Source organism: Caretta caretta, chromosome 13 (assembly GCF_965140235.1).
Source record: "Caretta caretta isolate rCarCar2 chromosome 13, rCarCar1.hap1, whole genome shotgun sequence".
NCBI lineage: Eukaryota > Metazoa > Chordata > Testudines > Cheloniidae > Caretta > Caretta caretta.
This window is the reverse complement of record NC_134218.1, coordinates 4,373,541-4,392,674: the sequence shown is the minus strand read 5'-3', so window position 1 is coordinate 4,392,674 and position 19,134 is coordinate 4,373,541. Positions and strand designations below refer to the sequence as shown.

At 46.8% G+C, this 19,134-nt stretch overlaps 1 protein-coding gene across 1 annotated transcript in view; it reads left to right on the top strand.

Annotated features, from left to right (window-relative positions):
- ZBTB46 (zinc finger and BTB domain containing 46) overlaps nt 1-11,367 on the top strand; it is a 114,096-nt gene extending 102,729 nt beyond the window's left edge. Inside the window, exon 7 of the mRNA XM_048819400.2 lies at nt 5,799-11,367. Within this exon, the coding sequence (XP_048675357.1) occupies nt 5,799-6,188 (390 nt within the window). The 3' untranslated portion in view covers nt 6,189-11,367. The remainder of the gene's footprint in view (nt 1-5,798) is intronic.
- Nucleotides 11,368-19,134: the final 7,767 nt, after the last annotated feature.

The window sequence follows — 19,134 nt, the reverse complement described above, 5'->3', positions numbered from 1 at the left end:
GGATTCCCTAACTGTGGTGGGGCTATAGACGGAACCCATATCCCTATCTTGGCACCGGAGCACCAAGCCGCCGAGTACATAAACCGCAAGGGGTACTTTTCAATAGTGCTGCAAGCTCTGGTGGATCACAAGGGACGTTTCACCAACATCAACGTGGGATGGCCGGGAAAGGTGCATGATGCTCGCATCTTCAGGAACTCTGGTCTGTTTCAAAAGCTGCAGGAAGGGACTTTATTCCCAGACCAGAAAATAACTGTTGGGGATGTTGAAATGCCTATAGTTATCCTTGGGGACCCAGCCTACCCCTTAATGCCATGGCTCATGAAGCCGTACACAGGCAGCCTGGACAGTAGTCAGGAGCTGTTCAACTACAGGCTGAGCAAGTGCAGAATGGTGGTAGAATGTGCATTTGGACGTTTAAAGGCGCGCTGGCGCAGTTTATTGACTCGCTTAGACCTCAGCGAAACCAATATTCCCACTGTTATTACTGCTTGCTGTGTGCTCCACAATATCTGTGAGAGTAAGGGGGAGACGTTTATGGCGGGGTGGGAGGTTGAGGCAAATCGCCTGGCTGCTGGTTACGCGCAGCCAGACACCAGGGCGGTTAGAAGAGCACAGGAGGGCGCGGTACGCATCAGAGAAGCTTTGAAAAACAGTTTCATGACTGGCCAGGCTACGGTGTAAAAGTTCTGTTTGTTTCTCCTTGATGAACCCCCCCGCCCCTTGGTTCACTCTACTTCCCTGTAAGCTAACCACCCTCCCCTCCTCCCTTTAATCATTGCTTGCAGAGCCAATAAAGTCATTGCTGCTTCACAGTCATGCATTCGTTATTCATTCATCACACAAATAGGGGGATGACTACCAAGGTATCCCAGGAGGGGTGGTGGAGGAGGGAAGGAAAATGCCACACAGCACTTTAAGCACAGCACTTTAAAAGTTTACAACTTTAAAATTTATTGAATGACAGCCTTCTTTTTTTTGGGCAATCCTCTGTGGGGGAGTGGCTGGTTGGCCGGAGGCCTCCCCACCGTGTTCTTGGGCGTCTGGGTGTGGAGGCTATGGAACTTGGGGAGGAGGGCGGTTGGTTACAGAGGGGCTGCAGTGGCAGTCTGTGCTCCAGCTGCCTTTGCTGCAGCTCAACCATACACTGGAGCATACTGGTTTGGTCCTGCAGCAGCCTCAGCATTGAATCCTGCCTCCTCTCATCACGCTGCCGCCACCTTTGAGCTTCAGCCCTGTCTTCAGCCCGCCACTTACTCTCTTCAGCCCTCCACCTCTCCTCCCGGTCATTTTGTGCTTTCCTGCACTCTGACATTATTTGCCTCCACGCATTCGTCTGTGCTCTGTCAGTGTGGGAGGACAGCATGAGCTCGGAGAACATTTCATCGCGAGTGCGTTTTTTTTTCTTTCTAAGCTTCACTAGCCTCTGGGAAGGAGAAGATCCTGTGATCATTGAAACACATGCAGCTGGTGGAGAAAAAAAAAGGGACAGCGGTATTTAAAAAGACACATTTTATAAAACAGTGGCTACACTCTTTCAGGGTAAACCTTGAAAGTTAACATTACATACATAGCACATGTGCTTTCGTTACAAGGTCGCATTTTGCCTCCTCCCACCGCGTGAACGGATTTTGGTTGAATGCCAGCAAACATACACTGCAATGCTTTGTTCTACAGTGATTCCCCAGTACGTGTTGCTGGCCTGGAGTGGTAAAGTGTCCTACCATGAAGGACGAAATAAGGCTGCCCTCCCCAGAAACCTTTTGCAAAGGCAGAACCGCAAATGCCAGGGCAAAGTAATCCTTTCACATGCTTGCTTTTAAACCATGTATAGCATTTTAAAAGGTACACTCACCAGAGGTCCCTTCTCCGCCTGCTGAGTCCAGGAGGCAGCCTTGGGTGGGTTCGGGGGGTACTGGCTCCAGGTCTAGGGTGAGAAACAGTTCCTGGCTGTCGGGAAAACCGGTTTCTCCGCTTGCTTGCTGTGAGCTATCTACAACCTCCTCCTCATCATCTTCTTCGTCCCCAAAACCTACTTCTGTATTGCCTCCATCTCCATTGAAGGAGTCAAACAACACGGCTGGGGTAGTGGTGGCTGAACCCCCTAAAATGGCATGCAGCTCATCATAGAAGCGGCATGTTTGGGGCTCTGACCCAGAGCGGCCGTTCGCCTCTCTGGTTTTCTGGTAGGCTTGCCTCAGCTCCTTCAGTTTCACGCGGCACTGCTTCGGGTCCCTGTTATGGCCTCTGTCCTTCATGCCCTGGGAGATTTTCAGAAAGGTTTTGGCATTTCGAAAACTGGAACGGAGTTCTGATAGCACGGATTCCTCTCCCCAAACAGCGATCAGATCCCGTACCTCCCGTTCAGTCCATGCTGGAGCTCTTTTGCGATTCTGGGACTCCATCATGGTCACCTCTGCTGATGAGCTCTGCATGGTCACCTGCAGCTTGCCACGCTGGCCAAACAGGAAATGAGATTCAAAAGTTCGCGGTTCTTTTCCTGTCTACCTGGCCAGTGCATCTGAGTTGAGAGCGCTGTCCAGAGCGGTCAGAATGGAGCACTCTGGGATAGCTCCCGGAGGCCAATACCATCGAATTGTGTCCACAGTACCCCAAATTCGAGCCGGCAACGTCGATTTAAGCGCTAATCCACTTGTCAGGGGTGGAGTAAGGAAATCGATTTTAAGAGCCCTTTAAGTCGAAATAAAGGGCTTCATTGTGTGGACGGGTGCAGGTTTAAATCGATTTAACGCTGCTAAATTCGATCTAAAGTCCTAGTGTAGACCAGGGCTAAGAGATACAGCTCATGGCTGGGGAGTGCAGGGTCAGGAAGCAGTTTGCTGGTCCAATCTGTGTGTGTCGCTCCTCGCAATACACAGCTCAGTTGTGAGAACAAGAGTCTCGGCCACATGAAAGCAGTAAATATTCACCTCCATCACAAGCAGCGTAGCTTTCTGGTCATTGATGGAATAGGCAATAGGAACAAGGGGAAGGGAGAGAAAAAACCAAGAGAGCAAAAACTAATAAAAATGGACAGGAAAAAGGAGGAATGGGAGTAACAGGAGGTGTATAAAAAAGAAACACACAGAAAAGGAGAGTAAAGTGAGCAAACAGAAAGGTTAGAAACACAGTAACTGAATCAGTAGATAGCATGGGGATATGGGGAGGCACTGCCCATATACTGTGTGTGCTCTTGACATAGTTGCATATAAGGTGTATCGACTAAAAGGGGGACACGGTGGCCCAAAAACTTGTAGCAAGAACAAGCGTAATCACATCTTGGGAAGTTGAGACCCCTTGGGAAAATGTTGGCTGAGGACCATGGACCACTTTCTAATTGTCTGCTGGCAGCTCTCGTGGTGCTGGCTCCACTTCCTTGCTCCCAAAGGCATTTGGGCTCATCAACGTGAAAACATTTTTTTACTCAGAAAGAAGGTCAATTAAACACATTTTTAACTGAGTCACAGAAGATCTACATTTCCTGGATCTGAAGCCAAACCAGTTGTTCTATGGCAATTCCTATGCTCCTATTCCGATCATAGGCTAATCGGAGTGCTTACAACTAGAATATTCAATTTCCTTATTGGTTACCCAGCTGAACTAAAGGTATTTGGAGAGAGAAGAAACTGACCAACTTCACCTACTCTTACAGTCGAAGCAGACAGAGCAGATGAAGGGTGGGAGAAAGGAAATAGGTAGTATCCCCATTTTGCAGACGGGTAATTTAGGCACAAGGATGAAGTGAATTGTCCGAGCTCACCCAGGCAGTCTGCCACAGATTTGGGAATTAACCCCAGATCTGAATTCCAGACCAGTGGCTCAGCTGCAAGGCTGCCATCTCCTGTTCAAAGGTGACTTATGGCACAGCTCTATATTGACCTGTTTGTTTGTTTTATCTTTCTATGGCATTTTCTATGTGGCACATTTCCTGACTGGTTTCAGATTAATTTCAGATTTAGTCATGCAAAAACTTTGGATCAAGTTATGCCTAATGAAAGTTGGGCTGCATTGGTATCTGTCCTCCTATCTCCTTTTTTGTGTGGAAAAGCCAACTCACCACCTGACTTCAATGTGAGGAAGCGTGTGTTCTAAACTCAGATTGTCAGGTCAAAGTATAGCTTTTAATTTGGGGTTTTTTCATCAGTTCCTTACTATAACTTCGTGGCATAGCCAGCATAGTTTTAATTGCCTTAGAGCCCTCAAACAGAAAACATCTTTTCTCTGGTGGACATGGTAGGCCCATCAATTCAAAGAATAGAGAGTCACAATCGATTTGAATGCTGTTTCCAGAGACCTCTTGGCATTGTAACATCTTAACAGAAAGAACTTTTAAAAGCATGTGTTCGTGTGCCAGATTATTTTTGGTGTGACTCCACTGAAGTAGAGTTCAGTAATCCTGACCCCACTGATACGTTCTTTTCTTTAAGAGTGGAGTGTAGCAAATGAGTTTAATGAGTAAATAGGCTCCCTTGCTTTGCCTAAAGTGAAAATGCACTAAGGCAGAGATTACGTGTATTAGCATACTTTGTATGGAGCTGTGTTTAAACACACAAACTCTTCAAGTATTTAGTTCTGGTTATTATACTGTGACGTTTGGGTCAGTTAGAATAATGTTCTCCCTCTGAATAAATTCTGCAGATTACTTTTCCACTGCTGCTCGTACTCTGTAACTGTAATAGCTGTGCATAATGCCATGTTCAGACACACAATGCTGTGTGAAGAAAAGGGGTACTTGTGGCACCTTAGAGACTAACCAATTTATTTGAGCATGAGCTTTCGTGAGCTACAGCTCACTTCATCGGATGCATACCGTGGAATGCTGTGTGACTCTTTCAAGAAACAGAAACTTCTGTGATAAACCTTCTTCAGCTGTCAAAGTAGACACAAATTTTGAAGCTGATGTGCATTAGAAGGTGGTTTGGTTTTTTGTTTTGTTTTAAAGTGAGTACATTGATTAGATTTTTATTCTTTAGCCTATGGTGATGGTGATAACGATGGAATACAGACCGCTAAATTCATGCGTTACAGTATCCTGACACCTGTTGATAAGTTACCACCTTTGAGCCTGTCTGCATTGGGAACATTTTTGAAAAACTTAATCAATGTAATTGTGTCACTGCAACTAAAGCAGGGTACACCTCTCACACAGATGCACTGAACCAATCCAAGACAGGGTTTGCAAAGGCACGACTTAATATGGTTAATTGCCAAAGTAAACCTTACTTTACTTCAGTGCAGTGCAGCTACATTAGCAGTTTGCACCGTGTAACTACACTGACATGGTTACACCACCAGTGAAAATGTTCCTAAGGTAGACCGTTCCTTTGTCTGACCAATAGCAAACACTGAAATTCTTGTTGTATCTTTGAGACATATTTCTGGGTAGCTTTTAACTAGCATCTGGTGACAGCTATTTTAAGATAGTATGAGACTTTCAAAATGTAGTAGGAATTTTAGGAATGTGTGCATTCTAGTGCCCTGTGGTAAATGTAGACCAAGAGAAGCAAGGAGGTTTAGGCTGAAATGATTGGTTTCACAGTCAGAGGTGTTTCAAAAAAAGGATTTTCCATTGCATTGTAAAACACCTTCCTACTAATACTAGTAGAAATATAGTGGATAAAAGTCATACCTGGTACCCATCATTTCTGTTCGAAATACCAGCCAGTGACAGTTACGGGCTACATTATTTTTTTCCCTTTACAGCAAAACGGAAAGCATCTCTTCTTTCTTGGACCACATTTGCAATTCTCTGCTTCATCTTCCCTGCCTTAATTTTTTTCTATTTTTTCCTTCCCTAGGTCCACAGTAAAGATAAAAAATATGTATGCAAAGTGTGCAACAGAGTGTTCATGTCTGCAGCCAGCGTGGGAATTAAGCATGGTTCCCGCCGCCATGGAGTTTGTGCCGATTGCTCTGGTCGAGGCATAACAGGCCACTTAGATCAGAATGGAGGAGAAGGTTCTCCAGATGAATTGTATCCTGGTGAAGGCCAGTACATGGAGGATCCAGATGACATGAAAGTGGAGGGAGATGAAGAGATGGGGGATGATGATGATATAAAATGGAAAGATGATGTAGGAATTTCACAAGATGATGTGATTCTAGAAGATGACAAAGAAGATGTCGACTCTCCACAGGAGCAAGAGAACTCTGGAGAAAATGACAAGGATTTTACTTGGATTTCTTAGGGAATCGGGGAAGATTTTGTTTGTAGGGGGAGGGAGGGAAGACAGAGTGTGCTGGGAAAAACTAAGTAGCCTTGTTGTTGTCCATGTGTGCAAAAGAGTTGTTTGTGGTTTTTTTTAAACAAACAAGTCCTTTATCTGTACCATTCAGATACTGTATTAGTAAGTGTCACTTTTAGTGGCATCAGTTACATCCCCTTCCCCTTCTCCCACATGGAAAAATATGATTGTCTGTCTTTGCCTCTCTGTGGGAGCAAATCAGATTGCATGCAAGTGACTTAGAGTTTCTGAAGATGTAAGCACTGTGAGGGGGGAGAGAGAGACTAGGAGACAGTGTAAAGCATGTGTTCCTTTTATAAACCTTCCCCACCCTGAATTAAATACCAGGGAGGTTTTGTGTCCCAAACCACTGTTTTTTTTTTAAAGTTTTGTTTGTTCTAAATTCACAGCAGCAGTGGACTTACTTACAAACTAGTATCATGTAAATAAACTGACCTGTGTGTTTGAGGGCTTCTCCATATAACCCAAGCCTTTCGCAAAGAATTAATTTAAATATTTAATTTTTTTAATGTATGGATTTTTTTTATGGAGCCTGTTAGATCAAACAGCAATTCAGGCTGCAGCCTTAAGAACCCCTTTCATAACATGGGATCTTAACTCCCAAATAGTCCATTAGGTTAAAGATCATGAAATTACTTGGGCCCACTGGCATCTTAACAGTATCCAGTTTTCCAACCTTGTTTAGTTCTATTATCTGAAATGAGTGTTGGTGTTTCCATAAGATTTCTTTTGCTATAAAAGACGCATAGAGTTTAGTACCCAGTTGCTTGGTTTACATGAAAGTTGTCACCTTTCTTCCTTAGGTGTCAACTAACTGCCTTTTTCATATTTATATGCAAATTTTAGTAAATACAAGTCATTTAGCAAAATGAATTACAAATTGTGATAACTCAAGGAACTAGGGGAGAAATCCTGGCTCTGAAGTCAAGATTTTTCCCAAATTGTTATATTCATCCTTGCCAAGCTGAAACATTCCTACTTACTTTGTAGGTGTAGTCCGTATGTTTAACTGACTAAGTAAAACTTCCTTTGTTGGTTCCAAGTAAGTAAACCTTCCCTTTTAGAGAACCATATTTCTCCACTAGAGCATCTCCTCTTATACAGTAGAGTTTACATGGGTGTGTTCCAAATAGTTCAGTTCATATTGGCCACTGCTGCCTTCCTATGACAACATTTAAATAAAAAACTCAATGAAAGTGTCCTGCTCATAATAAAAGCTTCTGCTGAACCTTTCACCTTTATGCTTTTGGTGCTTAAAAAAAAAAAAAAAAAAAAAAAAGCTGAAGACCTCACTGTTTTCTTGCTATGGAGCAGATTTTTATACAACCTGTATGATTAATGGTGGTCTTGAAACCTGCCACAAACAAGACCAAGAGGCAACCAGTTAAACCTAGGAAGCCAAATTATTAAAAGGTGCTATTTTCCCCCCAATTGTGGGAAAGGTACTTTCTTGTGGGAAAACAATATAAGTGCTTGCAGTTTAATTTAAAAAAATGGAAAGCATGGTTCTACCCAGGGAGTAAAATAAAAGCAGATTTTACTGTACAAAATCCAAGTAATCAAATCTTTAGGTTTTTCAGCTCTTCGGTGCCAGGAATCTCTTCCCAGTGAAGTGTGATAATGCAGGAACCTACCCACCTGGCTACCTAGAATAGTTGGACATTTAGGCATTGCTCTCTTTGAAGGGTCATATCACCATTGTTATGTATTTTATTCCTTTCTCTGCAGTTGTCTTCAGTTTCTTGAAAAGGAAAAAAACCAAAATCTCCCCAATTTTCCTATGCATGTTTTCTTCCTCCCCAAATTTTGGGACTCCACTCACAATGGTTTATACTTTCACATTGTGCATAAGCACCAGAATTATTGCTGTTCAAGTTTGGTACTTGTCAGTAATTTGGAAAAATGTTTTTCTAAGTCAATCCATGGTCTTAAATCGATTGTTAGCTCAAAGCAAAGCTCTATGATCACTTGTCTGTGTGATATTTAGGCTAATATTTAGGATTGAGAAAGTTACCTGACAAAAATGGGCAACCAGATTCTTTAAATATTCAAGGAATAGTGTGGGAGGGTCATATAAAACCATTTTTATGAAACTGTAAAAAGCTGTTTTTGCATTTTAGCTTGTTATAAAGCCCTATAACTATGTTTAAAACCCCCCCAATATTTTAAGATTGGACCTTTTTATATCCCTTTTTCTAAATGCAAAAGAAATCAGCAGTTGTGTCCACTCTGTGTTGATTATAAAACCAGGCCACTGTTTCATGAACTTGACTGCTTTTACCTATCAGATATGCAGGCTGTGGATTTATTGCCATTTATTCTGTAAATATTAATTTTTTCCCTAGACTTCCAGCAATCACTTGTTACATATAGACAAATACATACAGTACTTTAAAGAAACCTGTAGCTTGGCTTTTTATATATTAAATCTATTTAAAAATGGAGAAAGGAAAAAAAAAAAACCCCGAAACCACAAACCTTCAGTTTCTACATTCCACTTTTCGTCCACCCTGACTCCACTATACAAATTCACTATCTTCAGCTAGTATGTTTTAGGGAGAAACAAAAGGTATTGATCCTGAATTGACTTTTTCCCTTGTCCCTGCCCCCTTTTGGGCAAACTTGATTTTGTATTAATATTTTGGGGTGCTTAGCTTTATTTTGTGTTTTATTTGGAAATATTTTATATTGCCTTTTTCTTTTCCTTTTTTTAAAATGGTGGACAAGAAGCCAAATGGCTTTCATAAATGTTTTCTACCAGTGCCACTTCTGTGCTCTTCAAACTGAGGATGCAAAAAAAGAAGAGAAACCCACAAAAAGCTAACTTGTTATAATGTTAAAATTATAATATAGCGCATACGTCTATATTACTAACTTACACTAAATAAATATATATACCAAATAAATCATTCTAATATGTGATGTATACTTTTAAGTGCTTTGTTTTTGATGGAGGTGTGCAGATTTGGAAATTAAAAACCTTTAAGGAATTGCTTTTTAAACTTTCACACCCTATGGGGGAGAGACATGGGATTTTATTTTTGAAAGAAAGTGAGTTTGAAAACGGTGATGCTTTCCATCAGATGAAAAGGGGGGCTCTCTATACAACTTTACCAGTTACTTCGCTTCTATGTTATAAACTGAAATCTGAAGCTGCACTGTGTTTAACTGCAGGGATAATCTATGTAAAAATTAAAAGAAATCAGATTTGAAAACAGGAAATTAAGCATGGAAAGAGACCAGCAATTTCCAGGTCCATCCCCAGGCCCAGTCCCACAAAGACGTCAGCAAATGCACAACTTCGTGCAGGTGTTTGACTTTCTAAATTTGGAGTGCCAGTTTAGAGTTTACCAACCATATCTCACATTTTTCTGTGTCCAGATACTTGTGTAATTTGCTGCCTATATAAATTTCTCTTTGCTGTTCTGTGTAAAGAAATTCTGCCTAAATGTTGTTCTATCCAACACTAGCTCAAATAATCTTTAGCATCCACTCTTCTATTTCCCTTCAGGAATTTATATATTTTACTGAGGTTCCCTTTTTAAATTTCATTTTCTTTAAATACATAAAGAAATAAAATGCAGATTTAGTTTCAGAAAAGAACTCCCTTAATGAAAAAATAAAACATTTGATCTCAGTGGAAATGTGTGTAATTTTAAAAAAAATTTTATATGTTAATATGTGATCACTGTACCCTGAATCTCTTTATTATTCTTATCTTTTTTATATATAAAATGGGGCCAGGACTACAAAGAGCATCTCAAATATAGCTTTGCTAACTTCTCATGCAGTTCAATGATTGAATGCATTTCTTCAGTTTTATATACACTATCTATGCAGCTCAGAATAAATACCTAAAGAATGCTAAATGATGCAGTAAGTTAGACCTTCGTAAAATACTGCATTAAAAGCTTTCTTGAACAATACAGGCAACTTAGGTTCTTGGCCACTTTTTGTTTCTTTCAAAAAGTCATTTAAACAAAAATCCTAATTTATATATATTTAAGTATTGTTTCTTTATATATTAAAGTTTAAGGTCACCATAAAACCTCACAAAGATACAGAATGATTTTGCAGGGAGATGAGAAGTAGGACATGTCTCATGAAGGTTTTCGAAGTGACTGGCTCTTTTTAAAAACAAATAGTGTTTGGACTATTAAAGGAATATTTTCTTATCAAAAGGAAGCCTACTTTAGCATTAGGTCCCATTTTATGTTTTGTATCTTGAATTATGCCTTTAAATGTTCTGCAACTCCAAAGTGAAAATCGCATTCAGTTGACTTTTTATATATATGTATGTTTGGGAATTTATTACTTTGGGTTATGTATCAAACTCTTGTTCCTGACAAAGTTGTATATTTTGACTCTCAATTTGCAGTAGAGTGTTGGGTCAGAACACTGCCATCTTTGAATAGGCACCTGTGTGAAAAAGATCCACCTTAATGCTTCCAATTTTGCACATCATCCTTTAATATAAAAAAAAAAAAAAAAACCTCCAATAAAATGCAAAAACTGGAATTTTTTGCAATATTATGAAAGATAATCTTATTTTAGCTCATTCTGTGACATGTGCAACTCTTGAGAAAGCCATACTTAATGGTTCTTTTTATTTTTAGATTCTATATTGTGTTCTGGATTTCTGCCTTTTCTAGAATTTCTGCATAGTAAGAGTGCTGTGTGTATGCTTTCATATATATTTATTTTTCAACATGCTTTAAACCTGTCTACAAAAATAAAACTAAAAATAAAAAACCCACCAAGACAGTGTTTGAAGATTGTTGACTATTTTTTTTTTGCTGGGAATATTCTATATTATACTGACTTTATATTAATTATTATAAACCTGTGTTTGTATTGGAGATGTGTTTAATATTTTGGGGAGGTGGGGAGATTTTAGTAATCAGAAGTCAGTGGGAGAACATGACTGTGTGTTGTACTGATTTTCTGTAAATGTAGTTCAGGTAAATATTACCTTATTTTCTAGTTGATCTCACAGTTTCTTGTCTGCCTAGGCATGCCAAAGGTATGCCTATTGATTATGATTACTTTATGTGATGGGATTAGCTTAGACATACTTGCAAAAATCAATCAGTTTCAATAAATTGGGAAATTGCTGCTAAAACACATTGTCTTGATTTTTTTTACACACTGATTGAGACATGATAGATGTCCAGGAGTCCCAGAATATCACTTGAGAGAGTTTGGTTCAGAATCTTGAATGACCTTTTCCCATGTTAAATTAAATTATCTCCACGGAGACAGCCTGTTGAAGCCCACCCGAGTATCAGAACTATTCATTTTGGAATAAGAGGGAACCATGTTAAGTACAGCTCACGCAGGGAGATTTATACAGGAGCATGTATCCCTTCTTCCTCAAGCTCCTTTTTTCCTGTCAGTGGATCTGGAGCCCGACTGAGCTGCTCTGGCTTGAAGTTTTCTTTAAAATTTCTACATTTTGATGTACATTTTCCTTAGCTTAGATTTTCTTAGTAAACTGAAAACCATTTTTCCTCAGGCCTCATTCAAAAATTGTAATAGAAATTCTGGGGGTAACCCAACTCATCTCCCCACTGATGTAGGAACGGGTTTCCAGCTGTACATTTATGACTGTTTGGCAAGTCTAGTTTGAAATGTCCCAAACGAAGCCATTCCACCTCTTGGGAAGTTTTCCTTAATATCATAAGTAAAAGGCCTCCCTTTTGTAATTCCCATGCCATTACTCCTAGTTATGTGCCTTTGTACTAGACTGAGCTATGGAAAAAGGTGAGAGGAGAGGGAGGGATAGCTCAGTGGTTTGGGCTTTGGCCTGCTACACCCAGGATTGCGAGTTCAATCCTTGAGGGGGCCATTTAGGGATCTGGGGCAAAAATAAGGGATGGTACTTGGTCCTGCTGTGAAGGCAGGGGACTGGATTCGATGACCCTGCAAGGTCTCTTTCAGCTCTGTGAGGTAGGTATAGCTCCATATTATTATATCTAAATCTGGCTTTAAAACCCGTGCTTCATGAGCATGTTTGGAGGGATCCCCGTGACCTTTGTGTTACGCCCAGAGATTGCTGTTCTCAGAACAGGCTTTCTCAAACAGGGAGGTCCCATACTGGGGGAGCAAGGAAGAATGTCTGAAAGGAGCCTGAAAATCTTGTAAATTTAAAGGGGAGGAAGCAAGCAAATGCAGATCTTTGTGTGGCCTTTTCGATCACCCCCAAGGAGCTTGTTCCACCTCCAACCAAATTATCTCTCATGCACCCGTCACAGGCTGTTAGGAATTCAGTCCTCCGCAGTGATTCTTCCTGGCCACAGGCTGCCACTGTGGCACTGGCATGAAGGCCAGGAAAGCTGTCGCCATCCTCTATGCTACCCGGGGTGGTGGCAGCTGCTGTTTCTGGGCAGTGCTGGCCGGGAGGGACAGGGGTAGCTCCACGGCACTGAGGCTCCCTATCCCCTTAGCCTGTTCGCTTTGGAGTCCTTAAACGTTGCCTCCCACCCAGGTTTCCTCATGGGCCCTCCTTCCCTGCAGTGAGACTTGCAGGTCACTCTTCCGTTACCACGTGGGTCAGTCTTTCCCCCGCACTGTAGGTGCTGCACAGAAATAGTCTCCTGGAGCGCCCCAAAGCCAAGAGCCAGGCCTTGAGCTCAAAAGTTAGGGAATGCCAGAGTTAAGGCAACATGGGCAACCTCAGTCTGGCCCCCTTGTGTACTTGCATTGTGGTACAGTCTGTAATTACGTGCTGTTTTTCCCACAGGAACCCTGCTGCCTCTAGGGCTTCTCACCCTTGTACTTTGAGGCCCCCCCAACATGCTATAAAAACTCCACGGCCCACCTGTGTCTCAACAACTGGTTTTCTGCATAGAAAAGCCAGAGCCAGTGTTACGGGGTAGCAAGCAGGGCAATTGCCTGGGGCCTCGTGCCACAGGGGCAAAGCTACATTGCTTAGGCTTTGGCTTCAGCTCTGGGTGGTGTGGGGCTTAGGGCCTGGGCTTCAACCCCACGCGGCAGGGCTTCGGCTTTCTGCCCTGGGCCCCAGAAAGTCTAGTGCTGGCCCTGTTGGTGGCCCTTCCAAAACCTGCTCGCAGCCCTCCAGGGGGCCTCTGACCCCTGGTTAAGAACCACTGCTCTCGTGGACAGGACAGATGGACGTGGAGTCTGGATTAAGGGGGCATGGGCAGTTGTAAATCTAGAATTCCCTAAATGTTGGGGACTTGGGTTTACAGCCGAAACATTCTTCATGGAGTTTGTGTGTGTGTGATGTGAGACCTGTAGCCTGGAGTTTAGAGGGCCGGGCACTTGCTGCTATCCTCGATCGGTGAGCAGTGGAAAGTGGCCCAGAGCTGCTTGAGAATGCCAGATGGGCAGAAGCTCCGCAGGGTAAAGAGCTCTCTGCTGCCATCTACTGGTGAACGGGGAGAAGAGACTGAATTAGCCAGGCCTCATTTGCATTTTTGTTATGTGAAAGTTTTAGTGGTGGTGGTGAAAATTGTTTTTTGGGTGAAAGGATAATGAAATGTTGTTATCCTTGCTGGGTGACAGAAGGCAAAAGAACTACACCAAATGTGCCCTGGGTGAGCGGTCACCCTAACCAATCCTCTGTCTGGTATGGCTGGATAGTGAAATATGGACAGAAACCAAAAGGGCAAGTTTGTTCCCTACTATACTGAAATTATCACAGTTGAATTAAATGATGAAGACTCAGGACCAGACTGCATAGTGTTTCCCCTAGGGGTTGGAGATAGGCCTGCTGAATTCTGGACTTTGCTAACCAGGGATAATCAATGATAAGTGGAGTGCAGTAGCAGAGGGGGAAGGTGACTGTGACAACCAATCAACAATGAGAGGGTGTAATGGAAGAAGGAGAAGGGGATAGAAATTGTTAAAGGGACATTTTCTTATCCTGTAACACACCAGCCTTTTGGGAACTGAGCTGAACGTCTGCCAAAGATACCATGGGCGTGGGTGATTTATTTTATACGTACACACACATGTTGTTACGGTTCCTGATTCTGCATCCCCTTTTCCTTGAATACAGTTTTCTTTGTTTCCTACTCAGACTCCATGCTTGCGAGTGGGGAAGTATTGCCTGTTAAAGATGCCCAGGGAAGGCATTTAGTTTTCCCAGGTTTCTGGGAAGGGGCTTAAGCTGGTATATGTTTAATTCTAAAAGGAACCCCTAGATATTTGAATTGGTTATCTGTGCTGCTGACTACTCCTGGCAGAAGGGGTACACTAACATAGTCTAGAGTAGACTTTACCCTTTTTCATGTCAGTATAATTTCAAGTACCAGTTCTCCTCCACTGCCTGGATTCGGAAGTGTGGTTTGGTACATTTTAAAGCTGGTAAGCATTTTATTGTATGTTAAAAAGTGGCTCTAATCTAACAAAACATGGAGAACACCCTGAGCAAGCAAAGGAAGTGACAGTATAGTGCCTGCAAGTCTGTCTTTAAATACATTTGGGGCTAGGTTTTGCCCGCTCATTACTGCTGTGAAGTGTGTTCCCTCCTGTACGGGGGACACATACCCTGACCCCATCTAGATACAATACACACAGTAGGTAAAATGCGCAAGAACCCCACCAGCTCGTCCTTCGAGCTGAACCCTTAGTTGCCTGGTGTAGCGGTACCTGCCGCTCTCTAGGAGGTTTGGCTGCTGCTGCTCCAGATTCAGGGTGGTGGAAGTGGGCCGAGGGAGAGGAGCCCTCACGCTGCCGTAGCTGGGGGGAAATACACAATCTCCTACGTGGAATGAACAGAGGGTGCAAAGGGGCCCAACATCCTGCTCCTGGAGTGAGCAGTACCCTGGGTCTCGCGGCAGCCACATGCACAGATGACTGGGGCTTTGGCAGGCGTGCATCCCCAGATGCAGTGACGGTGTAAGGGAACAAATGGGTACAGCATGCTGCACTGCTGGGCCCATCTGGCTGGGGCCCATGCCCAATCAGGCATTCACCCCCATCCCTTTCCCCACTCAACCATGGGCAGCTGTCTCCTATCATGCCTAGCTGCTCACCTGGCCGCTTGCACGCCATCACTGCTTCAGCATAGCTGCCACAGGCTCGCATGGTGGTATACACTGGGACACGGAGGGAATGAGCAGCCTGAGACGGGGGCAGGATGAATATCCCCCGACCACCACCCGTTTGCTCTCACTAGGTCTTGGCAGGATCCTGTTCACCAACAATGCTCCAACTGAGAAGGGTGACATTATTTTCCCAAAGGGAAAACAGGACACAGCACAAGCCTGCAGCCCACAGCTTCCCCCCCCTACACGCATGAGCCTGCCCTCCCTGCCTTCTGCTGGCACGGGTCTGGCCTGAGGGCCCCCCGCCCTTCCTCTCCCCACACGTGAGGCTGGCACGAGGCCCTGCTCCCACCCAGTCAGCCCAAGCCACCATGCCACCCACATGGGGCTGACCCAAAGGCCCCCATCGACCCACCACCACCTGCATGGGTCTGGCTCAAGACCCCTCCCCCCCGCTGCCTGCCCATGCACGGCTGGCTTCGCCCAAGCCGCTCTCCCTCCGATGCTGCCGCTTGCCCCCCCCCGGTCCTCTGTGCCCCACAGGCCGGGGGGGTCACACCCCACCCCACTTTTTTGGCAAAACTGCATTTGGCCCGTTTGCTCTTGCCAGCTGGTGAGCAGTTGGCTGGGACAAATGCCCAGTTTTGCCAAACAAGGCGGGCCAGCCAGGACAGGGCTTAAAAAAGGGACTGTCCCAGCCAAAATGGGCCATATGGTCACCCTACAACAGAGGTGCGTTTGCAGGGGAGTGCGAGTATGCGTGTGCGCACATCAACACCCCCCCCGCCCCCCCCCTTGCACCCACAGGGCTGGAGCGAGGCCTGCGGTACAGGAGACCAGCTGGGCCAGGCCTGCTGTTGGCCCAGGAGTACCCCTGAGGCTGCTGTTGGCCCAGGAGTACTCGGGGAGGGGGGAGAGAGTTTACGCTTATGCCTGCGGGGGGGAGGGCCTGCAGCCTTGCTGTGCATTTCCTCCATCCAGGAAGCGTTTGTACCACGCCCCCCCCCCCTGCCCCCCCACCCCAAGGCCGAGCCCGCCTTGCTCTGGTGAGGAGCGGAGGGTGGCCTGCTGTGGCTCGAGCTGCAGTATCGGGTGATGGGCAGCAGGGGGAGCCCGCACGCCACCTGGTCTTGTAGCAACACGCGTGGCCGTGGCAGGGCAGCTGAGCCCTGTGGACACGCGTGGGGCCAGGGCCAGCTGAGCCACATGCACAGCAGGGCTCCCACGTGCACCAAGGGGGCAGCATGTCAGGGCTTGGGGGAGGGGAATTGGGCCTGGCTCTGCCCCATGCAGAGCCAGCCTCGCCCTGGCAGTTTGCTTTGGCTTGTGCCCAGCAGCAAGCGGTGCCCGCTGTCTTCCTGCTCGGGTTGCTGTCAGCCATGGCGGGGAGGGGTTGCCACAGCCGGCACCTCCCCTGTCGGGGTGCTGCACTGGACGAAGAGGCTAGGGTGGCCCACTTTCTGCTTGCAGAAAACTGAACCCCGTCCCCTGCCCTGAGGCGAGACCCCCCCCATCCCCCCCAGCATTTTCACCAGAATGGAGCGGGTGGGGGCTCTGATTGGGGGGGTGCAGGCTCTGGGGTGGGGCCGGGGATGAGGGGGCGCCGAGCTGAGGGCAAGGGGTTCAGAGTGCGGCCCGGGGGAGGGGGTAATGTGGGCTCTGGGAGGGAGTTTGGGGGTGCAGACTCCAAGTGGTGATTACCTCAGGTGACTCCCGGAAGCAGCCGGTAAGTCCCTGCAGCACCTAGGCAAAGGGGTGGCCAGGGTGCTCCATGCGTCGTCCTCGCCTGCAGGCGCTGCCCACGCAGCTCCCATTGGCCACGGTCCCAGCCAATGGGAGCTGCGGAGCCGGCACTCAGGGCAGGCCCAGAGCACGGAGACTCCTTGGCCACCCCTGCACGTAGGGGGCCGCAGGGACATAGGAGCTGCAGGGTTACTGCCTTAGCCCCGCTACCCCGCCGACTGGACTTTTAGTAGGCGGTGCTGGGTATTCCAGCCAAAAACCGGATGCCTGGCAACCCTAGAAGAGGCTCAAACTGGAGGCCCAGCTGCTGTGTTCGAGGGGGGAGCTGTGTACGTGCCTGACGGGTTAAAGGGAGAGAGTGCTGTGCCCCCAGAGCGGCTGACCCTTGCGCTGCTGTTCAGGAAGCGGGAGGGGAGGAGGGGGAGTCTCTGAGCCTTCTGCACCACAACCCCGTCACCTCGGGGGCTGTTGGAACGCGCTGTCTGGGGCGGGAGCAAGGGGCGGCTTACAGCCCGCTGCCCCCGGCTGGGATGAGAACGGCTCCAAGTGGTGGGGGCACTGGTTGAGGGGCAGCGTCATGTCCCAGTCTGAGCCAGGCTGCCATTGTTACGCAGCATCAGTTAGCACAAGCCCCTCTCGCCTGTTGCTGGGACCCCTGTGCAGACCCCTAGCCTGGTATCTGGTGGGGCAGCAGTTCCCTTTGACTAAGTTACATCGGTTTTCAACCCGCGCTCCTCCCCGGACCGCTGGGGCTGGCAGGCAGCGGGGGCAGCTGAGAATCTGGTCCCACTTGTGGGAGAGCCCCTGGGGAGCTGGCCCACAGCACTGGCTGCTCCTCCTTGTTCCCAGTCCCTCAGTTCCACCTGTAACTAGCCCTGCAGAGACTTTGCCAGGGTTCCTTCTCCTTGGTAGCTAGTGCCAGGGTTACAAGCAGGGGATTGGGGGACCCTGACAGGTGGGGATACAAGGAGATAATCCTGGCACTGAGAATTTGACAGCGCCCCAATGCAGAAGAGCCGTGGGTTTGCTTATGGGGCCTTTCTGCGACCCCATCCTGCCCCAGGTAGAACGTGGCCACAACTCACCCATGTCAGGGCCTGATTAAGACAGAAGAGGCGGTGGCAGCTGTAGGAAAAGATGGGTTATAGAGCAGCAAGCTCAAGGGGCACGAGCTGGCAGCGCTCCGTCCGGCCACGGTGGGATTTGTGATAGACAGAGCTGGCGGCACCAGCCTGCAGCGTAGGCAGAGCTAGCCCAGCAGAGCTGCGCGGTTGGCACCATGTTCCTTGGAATAAGCCGCGCTGGCAGTTCTGTAAGCCGTGTCCACACCAGGAGTGCGTGGTCCGTGGCACATAGTGCTTTAGCCACGCAGGCAGAGCTCTCCTCAGGACCTGCTCCCGGTTCTCCGCTGTGGGGCAGCCAGCTGCAAGCTGAGTTTTCAAACTAAACAGCTGCATGTCTGCCGGGGGCCTGGCTGCACTGGTCCAACAGCCAGGTGCAGGCTCCTACCACGGCTGGATGGAAGCTTCAGCAGCTCAGGGAGCAAGCCCCACTTGTTCCATTCCCCATGCTCCGTTTTCCTTGGGACTGCAAGCGGGGACGATGCTGGAAGCACCCAAGGGGCCATGGCTGCAAGTACAGTTTACCCCAGAGGCACTACGTTCCGTGTTTCACAACCCTTTCGATCCCAGGGCCTGGCTTGCTGCCTTCCTAAACTGTCAGGGAAACCTCTGGGACCGGCGCCGACCTGCAGACCCGGCCTTGAGAAACACTGCACTAGCCAGGCCTGGCAAATGCAACAAGCTGGTTCAGTGCATCACGTGGCCCCTGGTGGCGGCGGCTCCAGCCACACGTTTACGACTCTGCAAGTTGACGGAGTCACTCCATCGGTGGCAGGAGTGGAGGCCGCAGCCCCTAGGCACCGATCCAGGAAAGGATTTGTGTACACGCCTGACTCCAAGCACATGAGCAGTCACCAGCTCCCATGTTCCATTCCCCGCTGGTGAGTACTGGGAATGGGTCATTACACACCCAGCTCCCAGCAGCCCCACGATCCAGCAGCCAGGGCTGCCGCCCAGCCGCCCCACCCAAACTCTCCCCCGAGCCGGGCACAAAAGGAGACGGAGAGGAAC